This window comes from Brachyhypopomus gauderio, unplaced genomic scaffold (assembly GCF_052324685.1).
Source record: "Brachyhypopomus gauderio isolate BG-103 unplaced genomic scaffold, BGAUD_0.2 sc79, whole genome shotgun sequence".
In the NCBI taxonomy this organism is placed as follows: domain Eukaryota; kingdom Metazoa; phylum Chordata; class Actinopteri; order Gymnotiformes; family Hypopomidae; genus Brachyhypopomus; species Brachyhypopomus gauderio.
In genome coordinates, this window is record NW_027506900.1 from 843,014 (window position 1) to 866,920 (window position 23,907).

General features: G+C 39.9%; 1 protein-coding gene across 9 annotated transcripts in view; it reads left to right on the top strand.

The window, feature by feature from the left end:
- The window catches only part of LOC143492558 (uncharacterized), a 69,426-nt gene that overhangs the window by 38,955 nt on the left and 6,564 nt on the right, over window positions 1–23,907 (top strand). For all 9 annotated transcript variants that reach the window (XM_076990893.1, XM_076990895.1, XM_076990894.1 and 6 more), the window contains 18 exons: window positions 2,403–2,559; window positions 3,211–3,339; window positions 3,690–3,837; window positions 4,075–4,118; window positions 4,225–4,404; window positions 4,847–11,695; window positions 12,275–12,627; window positions 13,167–13,335; window positions 13,501–13,742; window positions 14,462–14,645; window positions 16,216–16,396; window positions 19,036–19,211; window positions 19,303–19,372; window positions 19,494–19,618; window positions 19,719–19,750; window positions 20,370–20,520; window positions 21,481–21,521; window positions 22,398–22,520. In XM_076990893.1, the coding sequence (XP_076847008.1) occupies window positions 2,403–2,559; window positions 3,211–3,339; window positions 3,690–3,837; window positions 4,075–4,118; window positions 4,225–4,404; window positions 4,847–11,695; window positions 12,275–12,627; window positions 13,167–13,335; window positions 13,501–13,742; window positions 14,462–14,645; window positions 16,216–16,396; window positions 19,036–19,211; window positions 19,303–19,372; window positions 19,494–19,618; window positions 19,719–19,750; window positions 20,370–20,520; window positions 21,481–21,521; window positions 22,398–22,520 (9,354 nt within the window). The remainder of the gene's footprint in view (window positions 1–2,402; window positions 2,560–3,210; window positions 3,340–3,689; window positions 3,838–4,074; window positions 4,119–4,224; window positions 4,405–4,846; window positions 11,696–12,274; window positions 12,628–13,166; window positions 13,336–13,500; window positions 13,743–14,461; window positions 14,646–16,215; window positions 16,397–19,035; window positions 19,212–19,302; window positions 19,373–19,493; window positions 19,619–19,718; window positions 19,751–20,369; window positions 20,521–21,480; window positions 21,522–22,397; window positions 22,521–23,907) is intronic.

The following is a 23,907-nucleotide window of genomic DNA, read 5'->3' on the forward strand; positions in this document are numbered from 1 at the left end:
CACCCGCGTGCCAACCCGCCCTCCCCCGCACGCTCTGCGCACCTCGTTACTGTTTCTCTGTGTGGGGAAAAAGACACCACAGAGTGAGTGACATCTCCTCGTAAAGACGTCAAAAAGGCAGAAGTCCTCTGGTGCCCAGGGTAGTAAAAGGAGAAAAGTGGAGGAAGAAAGGCGGCAAAAAACAGGTAATATAATGGTAATATGTGGTGAATTAACACTATACCATTGGCGAACCGTCTGGGACTTCAACGCCTTCTCTGAAGGTTAATTGATCTTAAAAAGGATGCTTTATCTATTATATGTAATATATGTTAATAACGCTTCACCAATAATTTGTATTTTTCCTATAAATCGGCTTTCAAATCCACTTTTCGTACTTGTGCTGGAAAAAAACCTCAGCGGTGAAATAAAAAATCAACCAATCAGCAGGCATGAAAATCTGTCACCTTTCGGCGAAATTCGCCGTTTTGAAGTTGAAAAGGGTGACCTACGTGAATCGTGTAGATCCGATGAGTTTTTTGTTTGGTGGTGTGGTGGTTAGCACTGTCGCCTCACAGCAAGGCGGTCTGGGTTCGATTCTCGGTCTGGGCTGCTCTGTGTGGAGTTTGCATGTTCTCCCTGTGCCTGCGTGGGTTTCCTCCGGGTACTCCGGTTTCCTCCCACAGTCCAAAGACATGCGTGTTAGGTTGATTGTTCACTCTAAATTGCCCGTAGGTGTGAGTGTGTGCGTGTGTGTTGGCCATGCGGTGGACTGGCGACCTGCCCATGGTGTACCCTGCCTTCGCCCGGAGATGCTGGGATTGGCTCCAGCCCCCCCGTGACCCCGACTAGCGGGATTAAGCGGTTCAGATAATGGATGGATGGATGGATGGACTAAATTAGCAAACAGAGCACTTCTGAAATTGGCTATTTCAATGACAGTGGCCAGCAGTTTCCGCCCAGAACCTTCATAGAGGCCAAATAGCGTTTCAATCATACGAACGTTCTTCATTCATGTTATTCATTTACTGCTAAGCGGGACGAGAAGCAGGACCTAGTGCTACACCGCGGACAAGTCAGAAGAGCATACATTTACCACTACATTTACCAGATCGTACATTTACCACTACATTTACCACATCGTACATTTACCACTACATTTACCAGATCGTACATTTACCACTACATTTACCACATCGTACATTTACCACTACATTTACCAGATCGTACATTTTTAATTGGGTGGATTTAATTGGGTTATTAATGGTTTCAATCGTTTTCATATTTTGCGGTAAAACAAAGTTACTGCCATTCGCTACAGCGTTGAACACTGTCAGATCTAACCACAAGCTCTTGTGATAATAGGCCCATCTATCTACCTATTGTCACGTAGGGCTACGCCCCCCTCTCCCCGCTGTCACTCCAATGTCTGTTCCTCGTGTTTTCTGTTATTCCTTGCCCGTTAATCCCGCCCCGCTCGTTTGTCTTCGTGATTCCTTGTTTGTTACCACGCCCCGTGTTATCACTGTCACCTGTCCCTCGTTAAATGTCATTGTATTTAAGTCCCAGTATTCCCCTAGTCTAGTTATCCGTGGTTTTGTTTGTGCTTTGTGCTTTGGCTTCGTGCGTTGTATTCCCGTTGTGAGTATTTCTCGTCTGCTGCCCTGTATTACCTGTTTGTTCCGCCGTTCTGAGTTTACCCGTGTTTCGTTTCCCAGTGTTCAGTATGTCGCTCTATGTTTCATGTTCGGACTCCCTAGACGATCTGACCCATGCATTCCTCCTCGACCCTGAATTTTGTATTCCCTTTATTAAATCTCGCTCTCCTCAGCGTTTGTGTCCGTCTCCTCTCTCCGTTGCTTATGCAACGTTACACCTATTTAAGTTCGTGTCAACCCCGTGTAGTTAACGGTGACATAAAATAAGAAACAAGATTTTTTTCTAGTGTGTCTGTTGTAACTGGTGAATCCAGGGACGTGTGAGGATCACATTCACACCAGGGCTGAAAAGGTTGAAGATGAAGTTGTAAACTCTTGTCGTTTGAGTCTACCCTGTGCTTTAGCTCATGGTATTTCGTTTCACAACAAATAGCTGTCTGACTGAATAGTTCGCTTGTATTACGTTTACAAATACATTTACAAATAATACCGTGCAGCAACACAAACTTAATGTCAGGAGATACATTGTTACTGTTAACAATGCACTTCCAATAAAGTTAGTATTGGAAAAACTAATTTTAGTGCTGAATGTAACTACTAAAGTAACTCGTAATCTAATGTAGTTACTTTTAAAATCAAGACATATGTAATTTAACTGTTACTTTTTAAAGGAGTAATCAGTAATTGGATTACGTTTTCAAAGTAACTAAGCCATCACTGTGGACCACTGACTTGAGTTATTGTGCTTTCAATTTCTGCCTACAGGTGGATCATACTCAATATTATGATGCGTGTGTGAAAGACACGTGTGCGTGTGACACTGGTGGAGACTGTGAGTGCTTCTGCACAGCTGTGGCAGCCTATGCAGCCGCATGCAGTCAACAAGGAGCCTGTATAATGTGGAGGAGTCCAAATATTTGCCGTGAGTTGAAATACAGTACAGAAACCTGTGGCGCAGTGGGTATGGTGACATACTCACCGCATATGTAACCTGAGAGTGCCGGCTCGAACTGACACACTAAGTAAAGGTGCACGAGAGTAAAACAAACACACGCACAGTGTCAAAAACACCAACACAAAACTACGTGGGGAACTCAGTTAAACACAACCGTGAACAATCGGGAGAAAATAGAACACAAAACAATGCAGAAAAACTAATAAGTGACGAGAGAGAGAGAACGACAGGTGTGATGGATCATTGCTGATTGCGCTCATTTTGTCTGGTGCTGACTCGACAGCCTCCAGAGGTGGCAGTAGGAGAGACATTAGAGCCAGCCCTGACAAAACCAATAGCTTAATCAACCCTCACATTCACACATTATTTTGCATTAAATGCAAGTACAGTGTTCTTCTACACTTTTTTATGGATTTATGTTTACCATCTTATTTAACTTCACTTAGGAAATGTACATGTGAGAAATTGACCTGTGAGGAATACTTTTTTAACTTACACTGAATGAAGATGAAATTTATGTATGTTTTTTTTTTTTACTTTATGTTTATTTTAAAAATATTTTTACAATACTGTAATTCCACTTGACAAGTCATAGACTGACTTGGACTTTTCCTACAGCTTTGTTTTGTGACTACTACAATTCACCTGAAGGATGTGAGTGGCACTATAAACCTTGTGGACAATCCTGCATGAAGACTTGTGAGAACCCCTCAGGAGTCTGCTTCAATAAAATTCATCCTTTAGAGGGTAAGTGGTCTTGGCTAAAACTTCAGTGCATTTTGTATTGCAGGTTTGCAGGTTGCTATGCATATCTCACTTATGTTTTTTTCTCAGTAATTTTTCTCTAATACATTTCAAAGGAATTAGACATAAAATTCTATGTGTTGAAAATACAGTACTAATATTATTTAGACTGCTAATAACTTGTCATTATGGTCATTTACCAACACATTCTTTAAAGTTATTTAAGAGCCTTTCTCTTTTTTATTGTTATCCAAGCCTCACTCACCTTCCCAGACGTTAGTAGAGTTTTGATGTGTAGTGTAGCTAAACATTGAGCTAGTAATCTTTTTCTTTGTTGACACTTTATTTTGTAGGATGTTTTCCCCAGTGCCCATCAGACAGGCCATACCTGGAGGAGAAAACAATGAAGTGTGTTCAAAGAGATCAGTGTGGCTGCTATGTAGAAAACATTCATTACAACATGGGAGATACTATTCCTTCAGAAGAAAACTGCCAATCATGGTATATTACAGAATCAAATTTCAGCACCTTTATATAAAGTAGCTGTTTATAGTTGTGGTAAGATAGACTGAGATTCAAAACAGACACTGTGGGAATATGCATCTGATATAACAGGCACTGCATCATGAATCATTTAGAAGCATCAGTCACAATGTCCCCATGCTTTTAAAGACAATCAAGCTAGCAGTATGGTGTATTATTTTTGAAATTTTACAGAATTTGATCATTCTCTTTTAGCAAATGTGTGTCAGACAGTCCTTCATGTTTCTACAACGAAACAGGTCAGCAAATAACATGAGGCAGTAAATTCATTACCTTGCAATTTACCTAGCCATTACCTAAAATATACTCACTCATTTAATTACTGGTAACATCTTCTTGATTTAGCTTGCAAATGTATGTATGATGGAAAAGAATACATGAAGGGAAATACAATATATTACACACATGATGGAGATGGTACATGTATTAATGCTACATGTGGGATCAATGGAACTATTGAGAGGAGCATGCTTAACTGTGTCACTACTACAATTACACCCACAACATTCACATTCACAACACCTGGTAAGTACACCATTGCTTTCTGCATTAAAAATTCATTAGAAATTGGTTTTAACATTATTAAAACCAGTGATACCAATGTTGGGGGTAGGATATTTTTCAAAATTGCAAAGTTAAACTTTTTTTTTTTAGCTCTCAAGGAGCCTGAGGTAACATTTTATTCTGTTACATCTCTAAACACACCTCAGCCAAAGTGCATTAGAATGCTGATTACCTGTTACATCCGTGTTGCGAACACAGAACTGTAATGCCAGAGGTGTTATATTAGAGAAAGTAGTGGAGTTAGGTGGCGTTGTATGGAGGTTAAGCTGTCAATATTAAAATTAAATACTCAAAAGGGCATTGTAATCCTAAATTTGCATTTACATGTTTCACTCTAGTAACTTTGAGCTCAAAATTCTAATTAAAATGTTACTCACTTAATATGCGTTTGCATAAATGACAGAGATTCCCACAACTACAAGCAAGATTTTGTCAACAACTCCTGTAACACCAACAAAACCAATACTAAAACAAACAAGTGGCTCTACCACAGAACCCACAATGACAACGGAAACACAAGCTTCCAGACCAACTACAGAACATACAACCCTAAAACCTGCCGAAAGTTCAACAGTGATCACTGCTACAGAGCTTCCTTCAATAACTCCCGTATCAAGCACGAGCATCACAGAGAGCACAACTGTAAAACCTGGCACTGTTTCTACAACACAAAGACCAGGCAAAAAATCAACTGTTAGCAAATCGACAGAGATTCCCACATCTACAACCAAGATTGTGTCTTCAACAACTCCTGTATCAAGCACAAGCATCACAGAGAGCACAACTGTAAAACCTCCCACTGGTTCTACAACACCAAGTCCAGGCACAGAATCAACTGTTAGCAAATCGACAGAGATTCCCACATCTACAACCAAGATTGTGTCTTCAACAACTCCTGTATCAAGCACAAGCATCACAGAGAGCACAACTGTAAAACCTCCCACTGGTTCTACAACACCAAGTCCAGGCACAGAATCAACTGGTAGCAAATCGACAGAGATTCCCACATCTACAACCAAGATTGTGTCTTCAACAACTCCTGTATCAAGCACAAGCATCACAGAGAGCACAACTGTAAAACCTCCCACTGGTTCTACAACACCAAGTCCAGGCACAGAATCAACTGGTAGCAAATCGACAGAGATTCCCACATCTACAACCAAGATTGTGTCTTCAACAACTCCTTTATCAAGCACAAGCATCACAGAGAGCACAACTGTAAAACCTCCCACTGGTTCTACAACACCAAGTCCAGGCACAGAATCAACTGTTAGCAAATCGACAGAGATTCCCACATCTACAACCAAGATTGTGTCTTCAACAACTCCTGTATCAAGCACAAGCATCACAGAGAGCACAACTGTAAAACCTCCCACTGGTTCTACAACACCAAGTCCAGGCACAGAATCAACTGGTAGCAAATCGACAGAGATTCCCACATCTACAACCAAGATTGTGTCTTCAACAACTCCTGTATCAAGCACAAGCATCACAGAGAGCACAACTGTAAAACCTCCCACTGGTTCTACAACACCAAGTCCAGGCACAAAATCAACTGGTAGCAAATCGACAGAGATTCCCACATCTACAACCAAGATTGTGTCTTCAACAACTCCTGTATCAAGCACAAGCATCACAGAGGGCACAACTGTAAAACCTCCCACTGGTTCTACAACACCAAGTCCAGGCACAGAATCAACTGGTAGCAAATCGACAGAGATTCCCACATCTACAACCAAGATTGTGTCTTCAACAACTCCTGTATCAAGCACAAGCATCACAGAGAGCACAACTGTAAAACCTCCCACTGATTCTACAACACCAAGTCCAGGCACAGAATCAACTGTTAGCAAATCGACAGAGATTCCCACATCTACAACCAAGATTGTGTCTTCAACAACTCCTGTATCAAGCACAAGCATCACAGAGAGCACAACTGTAAAACCTCCCACTGGTTCTACAACACCAAGTCCAGGCACAGAATCAACTGTTAGCAAATCGACAGAGATTCCCACATCTACAACCAAGATTGTGTCTTCAACAACTCCTGTATCAAGCACAAGCATCACAGAGAGCACAACTGTAAAACCTCCCACTGGTTCTACAACACCAAGTCCAGGCACAGAATCAACTGGTAGCAAATCGACAGAGATTCCCACATCTACAACCAAGATTGTGTCTTCAACAACTCCTGTATCAAGCACAAGCATCACAGAGAGCACAACTGTAAAACCTCCCACTGGTTCTACAACACTAAGTCCAGGCACAGAATCAACTGTTAGCAAATGGACAGAGATTCCCACATCTACAACCAAGATTGTGTCTTCAACAAATCCTGTATCAAGCACAAGCATCACAGAGAGCACAACTGTAAAACCTCCCACTGGTTCTACAACACCAAGTCCAGGCACAGAATCAACTGTTAGCAAATGGACAGAGATTCCCACATCTACAACCAAGATTGTGTCTTCAACAACTCCTGTATCAAGCACAAGCATCACAGAGAGCACAACTGTAAAACCTCCCACTGGTTCTACAACACCAAGTCCAGGCACAGAATCAACTGTTAGCAAATGGACAGAGATTCCCACATCTACAACCAAGATTGTGTCTTCAACAACTCCTGTATCAAGCACAAGCATCACAGAGAGCACAACTGTAAAACCTCCCACTGGTTCTACAACACCAAGTCCAGGCACAGAATCAACTGTTAGCAAATGGACAGAGATTCCCACATCTACAACCAAGATTGTGTCTTCAACAACTCCTGTATCAAGCACAAGCATCACAGAGAGCACAACTGTAAAACCTCCCACTGGTTCTACAACACCAAGTCCAGGCACAGAATCAACTGGTAGCAAATCGACAGAGATTCCCACATCTACAACCAAGATTGTGTCTTCAACAACTCCTGTATCAAGCACAAGCATCACAGAGAGCACAACTGTAAAACCTCCCACTGGTTCTACAACACCAAGTCCAGGCACAGAATCAACTGGTAGCAAATCGACAGAGATTCCCACATCTACAACCAAGATTGTGTCTTCAACAACTCCTTTATCAAGCACAAGCATCACAGAGAGCACAACTGTAAAACCTCCCACTGGTTCTACAACACCAAGTCCAGGCACAGAATCAACTGTTAGCAAATCGACAGAGTTTCCCACATCTACAACCAAGATTGTGTCTTCAACAACTCCTGTATCAAGCACAAGCATCACAGAGAGCACAACTGTAAAACCTCCCACTGGTTCTACAACACCAAGTCCAGGCACAGAATCAACTGGTAGCAAATGGACAGAGATTCCCACATCTACAACCAAGATTGTGTCTTCAACAAATCCTGTATCAAGCACAAGCATCACAGAGAGCACAACTGTAAAACCTCCCACTGGTTCTACAACACCAAGTCCAGGCACAGAATCAACTGTTAGCAAATCGACAGAGATTCCCACATCTACAACCAAGATTGTGTCTTCAACAACTCCTGTATCAAGCACAAGCATCACAGAGAGCACAACTGTAAAACCTCCCACTGGTTCTACAACACCAAGTCCAGGCACAGAATCAACTGGTAGCAAATCGACAGAGATTCCCACATCTACAACCAAGATTGTGTCTTCAACAACTCCTGTATCAAGCACAAGCATCACAGAGAGCACAACTGTAAAACCTCCCACTGGTTCTACAACACCAAGTCCAGGCACAGAATCAACTGGTAGCAAATCTACAGAGATTCCCACATCTACAACCAAGATTGTGTCTTCAACAAGTCCTGTATCAAGCACAAGCATCACAGAGAGCACAACTGTAAAACCTCCCACTGGTTCTACAACACCAAGTCCAGGCACAGAATCAACTGTTAGCAAATCGACAGAGTTTCCCACATCTACAACCAAGATTGTGTCTTCAACAACTCCTGTATCAAGCACAAGCATCACAGAGAGCACAACTGTAAAACCTCCCACTGGTTCTACAACACCAAGTCCAGGCACAGAATCAACTGGTAGCAAATGGACAGAGATTCCCACATCTACAACCAAGATTGTGTCTTCAACAAATCCTGTATCAAGCACAAGCATCACAGAGAGCACAACTGTAAAACCTCCCACTGGTTCTACAACACAAATTCCAAGCTCAGAATCAACTGTTAGCAAATTGACAGAGATTCCCACATCTACAACCAAGATTGTGTCTTCAACAACTCCTGTATCAAGCACAAGCATCACAGAGAGCACAACTGTAAAACCTCCCACTGGTTCTACAACACCAAGTCCAGGCACAGAATCAACTGGTAGCAAATCGACAGAGATTCCCACATCTACAACCAAGATTGTGTCTTCAACAACTCCTGTATCAAGCACAAGCATCACAGAGAGCACAACTGTAAAACCTCCCACTGGTTCTACAACACCAAGTCCAGGCACAGAATCAACTGGTAGCAAATCGACAGAGATTCCCACATCTACAACCAAGATTGTGTCTTCAACAACTCCTGTATCAAGCACAAGCATCACAGAGAGCACAACTGTAAAACCTCCCACTGGTTCTACAACACCAAGTCCAGGCACAGAATCAACTGGTAGCAAATTGACAGAGATTCCCACATCTACAACCAAGATTGTGTCTTCAACAACTCCTGTATCAAGCACAAGCATCACAGAGAGCACAACTGTAAAACCTCCCACTGGTTCTACAACACCAAGTCCAGGCACAGAATCAACTGGTAGCAAATCGACAGAGATTCCCACATCTACAACCAAGATTGTGTCTTCAACAACTCCTGTATCAAGCACAAGCATCACAGAGAGCACAACTGTAAAACCTCCCACTGGTTCTACAACACCAAGTCCAGGCACAGAATCAACTGGTAGCAAATCTACAGAGATTCCCACATCTACAACCAAGATTGTGTCTTCAACAACTCCTGTATCAAGCACAAGCATCACAGAGAGCACAACTGTAAAACCTCCCACTGGTTCTACAACACCAAGTCCAGGCACAGAATCAACTGTTAGCAAATCGACAGAGTTTCCCACATCTACAACCAAGATTGTGTCTTCAACAACTCCTGTATCAAGCACAAGCATCACAGAGAGCACAACTGTAAAACCTCCCACTGGTTCTACAACACCAAGTCCAGGCACAGAATCAACTGGTAGCAAATGGACAGAGATTCCCACATCTACAACCAAGATTGTGTCTTCAACAAATCCTGTATCAAGCACAAGCATCACAGAGAGCACAACTGTAAAACCTCCCACTGGTTCTACAACACCAAGTCCAGGCACAGGATCAACTGTTAGCAAATCGACAGAGATTCCCACATCTACAACCAAGATTGTGTCTTCAACAACTCCTGTATCAAGCACAAGCATCACAGAGAGCACAACTGTAAAACCTCCCACTGGTTCTACAACACCAAGTCCAGGCACAGAATCAACTGGTAGCAAATCGACAGAGATTCCCACATCTACAACCAAGATTGTGTCTTCAACAACTCCTGTATCAAGCACAAGCATCACAGAGAGCACAACTGTAAAACCTCCCACTGGTTCTACAACACCAAGTCCAGGCACAGAGTCAACTGGTAGCAAATCGACAGAGATTCCCACATCTACAACCAAGATTGTGTCTTCAACAACTCCTGTATCAAGCACAAGCATCACAGAGAGCACAACTGTAAAACCTTCCACTGGTTCTACAACACCAAGTCCAGGCACAGAATCAACTGGTAGCAAATCGACAGAGATTCCCACATCTACAACCAAGATTGTGTCTTCAACAACTCCTGTATCAAGCACAAGCATCACAGAGAGCACAACTGTAAAACCTCCCACTGGTTCTACAACACCAAGTCCAGGCACAGAATCAACTGGTAGCAAATCGACAGAGAGTCCCACAACTACAACCAAGATTGTGTCTTCAACACCTCCTGTAACACCAACAAAACCAATACCAAAACAAACAAGTGGCTCTACCACACAACCCACAATGACAACAGAAACACAAGCTTCCAGACCAACTACAGAACATACAACCCTAAAACCTGCCGAAATTTCAACAGTGATCACTGCTACAGTGTCGCAAGAAATGTCAACCAAAACAGCACCACCTTCTACAACAGCACTGACTTCTATAATCACAATTGAAACTCTTACAACTATAACAAGTTCTTCACAGTCTCCTATGACAACCAAAAGCACCACTGAGAGTACTGCAAAACCTAACTGTGGAGATTGCAAGTGGTCACATTGGCTTGACAGCCAATATCCTAATGATTCTAAAACTGGAGAGGATATTGAATCTATTGTTGCTCTTTGGACATCAGGCAACATTTCCTGTAAGGAACCTGTGGGAATTGAGTGTAGGGCAACTGCTTTTGAAGATGTGTCTTTGGAAAATCTGCATCAAAAGATTACATGTAATCCCTCTATCGGTCTGTTATGTAAGAATTCAGACCAGACAGGAGTACCATGTTTCAATTATGAGATAAGGGTATTTTGTTGTAACATCACAAAGAGCAATGAATGTGCAACAACAACTTCACAAGCAATTACTACTACAGCAGAAACTTTAACATCAGAGCTTCCTTCAACAACTCCTGTATCAAGCACAACCGTCACAGAGAGCACAACTGTAAAACCTGGCACTGGTTCTACAACACCAAGTCCAGGCACAGAATCAACTGGTAGCAAATCGACAGAGATTCCCACATCTACAACCAAGATTGTGTCTTCAACAACTCCTGTATCAAGCACAAGCATCACAGAGAGCACAACTGTAAAACCTCCCACTGGTTCTACAACACCAAGTCCAGGCACAGAATCAACTGTTAGCAAATCGACAGAGAGTCCCACAACAACAACCAATATTGTGCCTTCAACAACTTCTGTATCAAGCACAACCGTCACAGAGAGCACAACTGTAAAACCTGGCACAACAGTAACACATAGTCTTTCTACAATACAAAGCCCAGGCACAGAAACTACTGTATCACCAAAATCCACTATAATAATACCACCACAAACATCAGAGATGGCATCAGCTACTACAAGTACAACAGCTGCAAGTCGCACCACACAGCTCATTGAAACAACGTTTACCTCCAAACCATTAACCACTCAACAAACAACATTCAGCGTGATCACAGGTCCAACTTTCACAGAAACAAAGCATACAGGACCCCAAGTTCTTATTACAACTGCAGTACCATGTATCTGCATGTACATGAATAACGCCTTCCCTGCAGGCAAGTACTGTTTATGTTTCAAATAACATAATTATTTATTATTTAACATATACCAAAATGACTTTTTCTGCCTATAAACTAAAATGCTCGCTGCACTGTACATGCTGACATTTGTCACTTATTTTTAATTAGTTACACTTCTTTTTTTTGACTAGGAATAAGTATGCTTTCAATGTTAAATACAAAGATTTTTTAAATCAGACAAGTTTGATTTATTATACTTGAAATGCAGAATTTGAGCAGTTCTCATGTGACATATATTTCCTTTTTACATGACATTTCCCTTTTGGCATAGAAAAATACCAACATACAGATTTTATGTTATAAAATGTTGCTTTCCTGTAACAGTCTTGTAAACTTTTATCTGGTTGCTTAACAAAACCAACATGCACATATTGTATCTTCTAGCAAAATTTCTTACCTGAAAATTGCACTGATCTGGTAAAAGAAATATCAGTTTCTTTTGGCATGTTTGCACATGTAATGTAAAATTAAGCTTATTTAAACTTGAATGTTTGCCTTCTTTTTTAAATAGAGATTAGTTTTTCATTATATAATTTTGACCACTTCTGTATTTAGGGTCCTTCATGTATAATGAATCTGATGGAGCAGGATGGTGTTTTACTGCTTATTGCGATTCAGTGTGTCACGTTGACAAGAAGGCACAGCTATGTGCTGCAACTACTACCCCATCTACTACAACACATTCTAGTACTACCCCATCCACTCCAACATATTCCAGTACTACCCCACCTACTACAACACATTCTAGTACTACCCCATATTCCGAAGCTACCCCACCAACTACAACACTTTCTAGTACTACCCCGTCTACTGTAACATATTCCAGTACTGCTCCATATACTCCACCACATTCCAGTCCTACTACTACACCCAGTCAGGGCTGCACATACCTTAATCCACCAAGAAAGGTAATGAATATGTTTGGATAATTTCAGTTTTTCAAATGTATGGTTTATATTTCAGATAGAGGAGCTGAACCTGCCCTGGCAGAATAAAATAAATTGAGATTTTAAGCAATTTGTAACAACTTATTTGAAACTTGTTGGAAATATACTCAAAATGTTTGCATAAAGTCAGTGTACATCCATGTTGTGAGTCAGACAGAGGAAGCCGAAAGAACGATGCACAGATATAACATTTATTGACCACTAATATACAGATAATGATAGCGACAACAACAACAAAAGCAAACAGGGTTTTCCAAGCTTTTCATAATGTGTTTTTACAAAATTAGAAAATAAAAATTCTGTTAATTTTACAGAATTATGGGTCATAAGCAAAATGTATTGAAAAAGAAATGTTGTTCCATTTATTTTAATCTCTGTATTACGTGGATTAAGATTGTTAACTGGATTTTAACTGCACTAGAATAACTCATGTATACATGAAATTGAGGCACAAAAACTGATACACATTGATATAAAGATTATCTATTTATCATTAACAGAATGGAGAAACATGGACTGAAGATTGTGTGGTGAAAACATGTACAGACGGTTCAGTTTTGGGTCAGCCTGTGTGTGCCCATCCAAATCCCCCTGTACCAAACTGTGAGAATGGCTTTCCTCCAGTGAAAGTCAATGATTCGGAGTGTTGCTTCCACTATGAATGTGAATGTGAGTTTGGCCTTTAACTTGTCATTTTTTTCTCTTTTTTTAGCATTAAGTGGGTACAGTACCTTTTTTTATTTGTAATGTCAAATCTTTTAAACATTCTTTAAGTATGAATAGGCTACTTATTTTGCATGATTGCATGGTAACTGTTCTTTTCCAAAATGACAGGTATATGCATGGGATGGGGAGATCCCCATTATGTGACGTTTGATGGGCAGTATTATGCTTTCCAAGGAACCTGCACATACGTCTTGGTCCAGGAAATCAGGAAGAAACACAATTTCAGTGTCCACATTAAGAACTATTATTGTGACCTCCCCCATGGCTTGGCTTGTCCTGAGAGTATGATTATATACTATGAATCCAATAAAATAAATCTGACTCAGACAAGAAACCCAACTAATAACAAAGTGAGTGATTAAAGAGTTTTCAAAGTAAAATTGTTACAAACCCAAAGCAGTGGCTCAGAATGCTAGCTGACGCATAACATGAGGATTTCCTTTACATCAAGACAGTGTAATTAAACCTATACTCAAAGTAATCTCTTTAAATATGGAAATTATTGAGAGGAAGAAATCATACAAATTAGTCACAAACAATTACAAGAAAAAGACTCAGTTATGAATTTGTATATACACCATATATAATTTATATTAGAAGAGAGAGAATATTAGTGTCACAGTAGGCTAGGCCAGCCCCACAGGGGAGCCGCCCACTTCACATTCCACAACTCAACCACTCCCACTTTCCGAATCACCTACTTATTCCATTATCACCTGCACCTGTCCCTCATCAGGCTCACACCCCTCTTAAGCCCACAGTTCTGTGCATTCCTTGCGCATTTGTTAAGTGAGTAAGCCTGCGACATCTTCCGCTGCTGTCCTCAGTCTGCCCAGTAGAGTAACCCTAAGCGCCACTAAGTGACTGCATCATGCTGTGTGTCTCTAGCTTTCCTTTGACTCTTGAGAGTGTAGATTCCACAGCACCGTATTCAGCATCTGTTGCTTCTGTCACCCCATTACAATTAGAGATATTTTATTTAGTCTTCTGTTAGCCATTTGGTTAATGCTTAACCATTTGTTATGCCTTTAAACTGTGAGAGATAAAGATATTTTTTTATTTTTCACAGGTATTTGTTAATGATGTAGAGAGGATTCCAACTATCTCTAATAAAGACTTCACCATCACCACTTCTGGAATTGAGATAACTGTGGATATTCCTGCCATACAAGCTCATATTAATTTCAGAGGAATGAACTTTGAGGTCCACCTGCCATTTTCCCTATTCTACAACAACACTGAGGGACAGTGTGGTAGGTGCACCTGTTTATCTGCACACACTGTGTGCATAATAATGATAAAAGCTTTGCCAAGCTATTCTAATACTCTAGAAATTCTGCTGGAACTGGCAATGAACTTATATTGGATGATATGCTTCTTTAGTCACAACTTTTTAATTTGCCATGTTAATATACAAAAATTTATTTTTGCCATGTATGTACAAAAATGTAACAGTGGTTGTGTTGGGAGAAGAGAGGTCGCACACAAACCCTGAAACAAATCCACCATGTAATGATTTCATAGACATAAAACAGACAATTGATCAAACTAATTTTTACCAAAATATAGACACGAACACCAGGGCTGCATACAACAGAAAGACCAGCAAACACATAAGGCCAAACACAGGATTTAAATACACAGAAAATCAAGAAAAGAGACAAATGAAATCAATTACAAGGGGTGGGGTTACAAAATACCAAGTGGGAAAAACCAGAATGAAAACAGGATCACATGGAACATGACAACAGAGACTTGTCAGACATGACAAAAATGACAAAAAAGGTATTTGTAGAGATATTGCGTGATTATGAATAATTATAAGGGGCATCACCCTGAACTCCCAGGGACCTATGTTTTGATAACGGGCATACGTGAAAGAATGTTATATCCATCTCTGTCAGTCTAATCCTATGGTCTAATCATATTCCACTCATGCCCGTAGGAATACATGGTATTTTGAGGTCCAAAATGAAGCCCTTCTGAAGTTATATTCCAAAGTTATATTCTTCCGTACACCTTCTGAAGTTATATTCTTTATTTATAAGTTATTGTAAATAAATAAATTAAAAGCAGTTGTGTGAGTGTGTGTGCATGAATGTGTGTGTGCTTGTATGCCCAGTGGTGGATGGTGCTCTGCCACTCGGGTCTGTCCTCTCTCCCCTTCCTGCACCCCATTTAGTCCCCCAGGGGGCTGTGGATCCCGGTAGAGAGTACGCTGTGCGCAATTGGCTGCCGCTTCTCACCGGTGTGTGATTGGTTGTGTAAGAGTTGTACCTGTGTTAAAATTGTAAAGCGCCTTGGGTATCCTGAAAGGCGCTATATAAATTGAACATTCAGTTATTCATTCATTGTTTTCGGTAACACTTTACATTGTTTTCTTACTAACATGAAGTAATGCATTAGTTAACATGTACAACACATGAAGTAACACATTAACCAGTATCTTAATCCAGTATCTATCTTGGAATATAGAGTTAGTAGAATCATGCTCAATTTAGCCATTCTTGGATATAGGTCTGTTTGCAAATTCCAAATGTGATGCTTTATGGTTAGGAATGTACCAAGCTATACAAAAATGAGCATAAACAGGGGCCCTCTGCCTTGGTGGAAGCCATAATTCTTCACACCAAGGCCCTGGTGAGTCTGATAAGAAGGGTTTTCTCAGTCCTATGGACAGAGTGTGTGGGTTTTGTAATGGTCCAAGGTCGCCTAAGTAGGGTGTTGTTAGGGTCAGTCAAAGGTGAAACTGCAAGAGGGAGTGAGAATAGTCTTTATCCACTGCATATTTATTAATTTATTTTTCTTGAATAACTCTGAAAGGTGTTTGTGACAACAACAAGAACAACGACTGCAGGCTACCTAATGGACAAGTCCAATCATGTGAGACCGCTGCAGCTTCTTGGGAAGTGATGGGCAATATCCCTTGCCATCCTCCTCCTCCACCTCCAGAACCCTGTGAAACTGCAACCAAATCAGACATCTGCAACATCATCTATAGCGAGTAAGGCACTGATGGAGATGGGGCTTTGAACCTCTCCTGAAATTATTTATGATGGTTCCAAATGTTTATATTGGACTTTACATCCAGTGCAGCTGACACAGTATTTAAAAGTAAAAGGGTTCAATGAACATGCAGTAAATGCAGACAAGTTATGTGTATAAAAGGTCAGTAAGCCTCATATGTCAAATGAAGGAGACCCCTAATTGGTTTACTCACATTTGATTAGTTAACAGCTGCTTTGGAGATACACAATTAAAACATGTATTTTTATAAAAACATGTAGTTTCTATTGAAAAGTAATATTAGCAATGAAAGTTCAGTCACATAAATGGAAAAAACTAAGCAACTTCAAACAAAGAAGTAAAATCAAAAACAATTAAACTGCCATAAAATAATTGTTTTTCCTAATTTGTCCCAATCCTAATGAGATTGATTCACTATATATCATATCTTTAATTATGCTACAACTGCCTCCACTGGTGTCTGGTTCTGTACATTTTTACATGGTCATTTTATTTAGTGTTTTTCCTCTAACCTTAATGTGACGCGCGGCGGAGCAGGGAAGGATGAGACACGAATCCTCTATTGCAGCAGACGTCACGGCTTTTATTACACAGATTATTGCGCAATAGCGCACGTAGAACATTAACAGACTCTTGATACGTGTAGACATTAGACAACGACGAGCACATGACACTGCGCGAGCGCACATTAAATAGACAAACCACATTAGCCCCACGTGATTACGAGACGAGTCACAGGTGAGACAGATTATCACACGACATAACCATAACCACGGAGATCCACTGACACAGACAAAGCACGTGGACAACATTAACACACGCTCAAAAGGGAGGGGCCGGGGTCCTCAACGTGACACTTAACCTTTCCTTAACATTTTCATTTAACTTTTTCCTCTGACATGATTTCCTGGCTTCAACCCTAAGGCACATTCAATAATTAGGAGATTTCAATATCATTCTGCTCAGTCCAAATTAACCTTCTATTGCATATTTAACCATTATAAAAATGTTTTTGTGATGCGGGGACAGAGGCAGCAGGAGGCAGAGGCTGTGAGCAAAAGGCTTTATTATCCATAATGTTAACCAAAATACTCAGGCCACTAGGCAGATCAAACACAACAGTATACTCAAGGTAAAGCAGGTAAGTAATGCAGCCACAGGCGTATGGCAGGTCCGGTGCAGAGCAGGCTATCCCACGTAGCGAGGCGAGGGGTGCAGGCTGTATGCGCAGCACTGGATGGCGCGACCTGTGGGGATTTAAAGAGCCTGAGTCCAATTAGTGCCAGGTGCTAATACTCAAGTGATTGGGAGTGAGGGAGTGTTTGGGAGTGAGAGGGCATGCGCAGAGTCGGAGTGGGCGTGTTTGAGAGGGAAGGAGTGTGTGTGTACGCGCCCTCTGGTGGCATCTGGGCTGACCCACCATGACAGTTTTAATGTGTTTTAACTATGTAAAAATGCTTTTAATTTTTAAAATTATTTTTTTTATTTTATAGGGTATATGACAATAATGCGCAGTTATGGAAAGTACCATAAAACCCATATTTTGTTTCCCAAAAACAAAATGTTATTTGAAAATTGGACCTGGGAAATCCAGATTATATGTAGTGATACATTTAACCCAATATTTAAACAGTTAAATAAAAACAATTCTACTTTTTATTTGGAATCTAAGTTAAGGTACACACGCCTTTAGTAAGATGTATGCCACATCTCTCTTGCCCAGTCTCTTGCCCATCTGCTCTTGTGGAAGAGCAACTCTGTTCACCTTCCCTCTAACATAAAAGATGCTGGCTTTCATCATTTTCATATGTAAACTAGTATTACAGCAAAAATGCAGTCTTCAATTCCTATGCTTTCCAGTGGTGAAATTTATAATCAAGCTAATGTTGCATTAAAAAAATGTTAGGGTTAGGCTTAGGGTTAGAATAACAAAATGTAAATAAAAATGTTAAGGTTATGGTTAGGGTTTTTTTCCAGTTTAAATGTAATAAAAAGTTGCAAGCATAATCTCAGAATAGCCTACTACTACATAAGTCAATTACAGTTCAATAGGCTGAAGGTGCACAAATACGTTCCATAATTGCATATGGTTACCATATGTCAACAATTTAATTTTACCATTTTAGACTAAACTTAGAGCATATAAACTGGTATTATTAATGAAACATTAAAGTGAACATACCCCAAATAGTATTTACATTTTTTCCTTCAAGAAACTTTGTCAAAATCTTAAATTATTAGTGGATTTTGGCAGCGTTTAGGTTATGAACTTCAGTGGTGTGTGTCAATGGGAAAAGGAGGTACAAACATGGACTTTTCTGGTCATGTGATGTCATAAGTTACTGTTCTTGTCAAAGTAGAAGTCTCCCCCACCCTCCCAATTAAATAGTAACATGGATTTTATATTTAGATTTTTTTTTAAACCAAGATAAAATAATTATTTCCATATGGCAACACATTGCAATAGAGGGTTAATGTCCTGACAGTTTGATTCATAATTATAGTAGGTCTTTGAAATACACTGCATATAAAATGTTAATCATTCTTTAATACTGGTTGGTTAGATCAGTTTTTATATATGTTTTAGTTCCATTCCTCCATTTTGTTCTTTTTAAGGGTGTTTAAAAAGTGCCGTGAAGTCTTTCCTGCAGACTATGTATATAAGGCATGTCAATTTGACACGTGTCACATGGGGGAGGAAGCAGGCTGCTCCAGCTTAGAGGGCTATGCTCGAATGTGCGCTGAACATTCTGTATGTGTGGACTGGAGACACTCAACTAATGGACTATGCCGTAAGGAACAGAAAATAACATTGTCATTAAATACTGAATTGCATTAATATATGGATGGACATGTTCATCAAGTTCTGATGTCTTTTAATAGCGCACAGCTGTCCCGATCATAAAGTCTACATGCCATGTGGACCCAAAGTTGAGAAAACCTGCAATTCAATGTAATGATAAAATTATTATCAGATCATTAATATCAGATAATTTAACTACAGTATGGTTTGGTCATTCGTCCTTTAGTTTCACTGTTGATAAGTGTCACGTGTTTCTTTGTGATGAATTCAGGTACAATGAAAAGTTTGTGACATGCGAGTCTGAGTTTTGTAATGATAACTTCAGAGAAGGATGCTACTGCTCTGAAGGCACAGTCCTCTTTAACACTGCTACAGACCAATGCACAAATGCCTGTGGTAAGTACATACTATAAACATAATTGATTTATTATGCAGAAAATATCAATGCTCTAGTGACTCCTCAATCTACTGAACTGTAATTGTTTCTCACTCATAGGTTGTGTAGATTGTAATGGACAGCCCAGACAAGTAAGTCCACTATGTGGTTTATATTATTTGGTATGGTGAAAAAAAAGGCTTCCCGCACACTAGGAACTACCTGACATCTTCAGTTAGGACTGTACAGTTTATGTGTCTGGCATATTAATGCAATGTTTCAGGATATTCAAAAAATTCCATAAGGTTTTTGTAGTGCATGAAACCTTTGGACTGTGTTTCTGACACATTACCAGATTTTCCACAGTGCAAAATATACTAGAAATAGAAGCAATCTAAGAGACATATTTTAGAAATACAGTGAGTATCACATCACAAAACAGGAGGAATTTACAAGTGAGCTCAAAAAGCATTTTATTAGTTAAAAAAAAGAAGTCTTCAGAGAACCAGGCTTGGCAAAGTCTTTGGTGGTTAATGACCGTCTGTGCAAACTTCTCAGAGTGGGAGCATGTGGAGATTAGAGTGAGGTAAATGGTGAGGTAAATGAGGACATGTGTAAGTGATTATTTAATAAATGGATTGGGACCGGGGCTGTTATTGGTGCATGTGGTCCATGAGGGTTGGCTAGGTAGCACTGGGTTTGTATAGTAAATACATCAGCATTTTATGTATACAGTATTTTACATGCTCTCATCGTGCATTTCTCCTGCAGCCTGGAGATAAATGGAACATGAACTGTGAGGAATGCATATGCTCAATGGAGACCTTCAGTACAGTCTGTTCCCCTATTAGTTGTCCACCCTTAGAGTCATGTGAGAAACCCGGCTATGAGATCCAGACAAAGGACTGCTGTCAGACCTGTGGTGAGTGATCAGTACAAGTGATCTTATTCTTACTGATTTTAATTGTACAAGTGTGAACTACCTTGTAATTGTCTGTATAATGTAGTAACAGTGGAAGACACTGGTCATCATGTACAAGACTTGAGTTTGAATGAGTGTTTGACCATGGCACCATCAAGAATGAGTCTAAAATCAGAAGGTTTATTAACTGTGGATTTAGAAGATGTGAGTAGAACTTTAGGATGTTGATGGTCATCCACATTTTAAAGATCTTGAATAGAGCATAGTAGAGTGTTGTGGTAACTTGGCTGCTAATATAGATCTGTGTATGATCAGCATGACAGTGGAAGTGAAGATCATGTCTATGAATAATGTAACCAAGAGGTAACATATAGAAAATCAAAATGAGAGGACCAATAGAGAGGAGGAGATTGTTGGCTCCTACAGAGCTACAGAGGCTATGTATGATAACTGGGCTTGCACAAAAGGCTAGAACAATAATGAGCAGAAATCAACAAGGGAAATAAACAAGTTTCAATATATGAGATAATAAGGATAAATGGCAAGACACGTGGAATTAATGAGAGGCAGAGGACTAAACAATGAAACATGTCGAAACATGGAAAATCAGGAAGTAAAGCAAAATAAAGATATGAAATAGGAAACCATGGACACAGATGCTTTTATGGGAAATATTTAGAGAGGCAGGCGTGACAATCTTAAAGATATTAAGTGATCATTGTCTTAACTACATATCCATGTAGAAAATGTATTTTGTTGGATTTTTTGTTTTAGACTGTTTGTGTTTAATAAATATGTGTTCTGTTTGTGTTGTATATGTTTAATTTATTGCATATTAATACATGATACACTGTTAAACAGTTTTAGAAAAATCTTTAGACAGTATTTTTACTTCAGTGTCACTATCAGTGATTTGCTATCAGCACAAATAACATTCCTGTTTTTTGTTTGTTTGCTTAGAACCCAAGCCTGTCTGTGTGGTGAGTGGCACAGAATACCAGGTAAGATTTTTTTTTACTTTCTGTGTTTATTAGTTTCTGTGTTATACTTTGTTTTTTCTTAAAACCATGTAAACCAGACTGGGAATATCACATTCCGTGCATGTTTTAAGCAAGAGATCAGATCCATGGGTAATGCAATAGCAGCTGTATGCTATTATGACCTTGTGTAGATCAGGCCATAACAGAAAATGGTTTAGCTTGGAATTGATACAGAATGTGTCTGTTCATGTATAAGTGAAGTACAACATCAGAGGAAGGAGGAATATGACATGAGATTTTTTTATGTAGTGCTATAAATCAATTGACTTTGTTGGACCATCACAAAATAACAAACATCAGAACACCTTATTTTATAAACAGTATAACGTATCACCACCAAAAATGAAGGCAAACAGCTGTTTCCTCACACCCTATTACAAAAAACCTTTACAAACCCAGCTCAACCAAAATGGCACATAATATAGGGAAAAGCAAGCAAACCAGATGGGGCTAAAGATGATCTCAAATCTCTTAGAGTAAATCTGTAGAAAGTGTGACAATCCAAAATGACAAAAATAAAACACAAGTAAATAGTGCTACTGCTAATGCTGGCACAATGCTCTTGTACACGGCTAAATGCACAATCATCTGTAGGACGTACGTAGTGTGAAGGGCACTAACTTTAAGTACAAAAATATCAATCTATGAGCAAGAAATGGTCAGGCTGCAAGCTTTTGTCAATATTCTTTAATTTATAAATAGGCTCCAAATGATCTCACACATTAACAAGTATGCACACACACATTTTTCCCAATTGGTTCAGTTTCACGAAAATCGACTTGTAAAGAAAGTAACAGTCACTTCCATGATGCTCTTTTCTTTATAACCATTTTACAGCCTGGAGATTCAGTTCCAGGAGGCCTCTGTGAAACTTGCCACTGTGGTTCCAACATGGACTCCACTACAAATCTACATAGAGTAGATTGCTCTCCTGTGACCTGCAACACAACCTGTACTCAGGTAATGACATTAGCATATGGTGTAAGCAATGTTTATGGTTCTAGCTGACATCTGAAAGATTTATCCACTGATGAACTCCACCCCTTCCCTTCAACCCTGGACCCACCATTCAAACATCTGTCCAAAGCCCCTTTACCCTGTGCACTCTGCTGTGACTTAACAAGTACACAAAAAGTTGTTGACTGGCAAGGATAACCACCTTCTTGTGTAAAGGTAGATGTTTTAGTTGCTGATTATACAGCACAAAATATTATTTTTCATCGTAAAGCATCTGTTTACCTTATTAATGTTAGAATATAAAGGCATTTTAGCAAATGTATTAGAAAATCACTTAGACCCTTTATAGATCTATATAGACCCATTTTGTGTTTCACCTAGCTTTGTTCTATTCATCCTAGCCTATTTACGATTGTTGTTTACTAGTTTCTCCTAGTATTCTTAAGCCTTAGTCTTTTGTACTTACTTTTGTGTTTTTGCTAATATATCATCTCCCATAGCATTAATATTAGTGATACAAATGATAAAAAAACATGAATTAATTATTTTGACCAACCTCCCTTTTCTCAGTAAGCTGCTTGAGCGTGTGGTTGCCACTCAATTAAAGGACTATTTATCATCTAATAATCTATTTGAGCAGTTCCAGTCTGGGTTCAGGAGTGAAACTGCTTTAGTCCAAGTGATGAATGATCTATTAGCAGCTGGTTCTGGACTAGATAACATCTTGGTTCTTCTCGACCTCACTGCAGCATTCGACACAGTTTGCCACTCTACACTGTTGACCCGGCTGAAACTCTGGACTGGACTATCTGATACGGTGCTATCATGGTTTGAGTCGTACCTCTCTGACCGCCAGTAGTTTGTTTCCCTCAGTGGCTTTAGATCCACCTGCTCTGCTGTAACGTATGGAGTTCCTCAAGGCTCGGTCCTTGGCCCACTTCTTTTTATAATCTACCTCCTCCCCCTTGGTAATATCATTCGACAGCATGGCCTCCAGTTCCACTGCTATGCTGACAACACCCAAATTTATCAATCAATCAATCAAATTTTATTTATATAGCGCTTTTTACAACAGTTGTTGTCACAAAGCAGCTTTACAAGTGCCGAGTCCTAGCCCCCAGTGAGCAAGCCAAGGGCGAAAGTGGCAAGGAAAAACTCCCTAGTTTTTTTGCATGAGGAAGAAACCTTGAGAGGAACCAAGACTCAGGGGGGGAACCCATCCTCCTCTGGCCGACACCGGTCACCATGACAACAACAACAACAATTTAGACAGAAAGAAGAGAAAGAAAAGGAAAAATATGTAATAATGTCCATCATGATGTATGCATCCGGTTAGGCAGGAGGTGGCTGGCTCAGGATGGATCGCTGGTCTCCTCATCTCATTATTCCT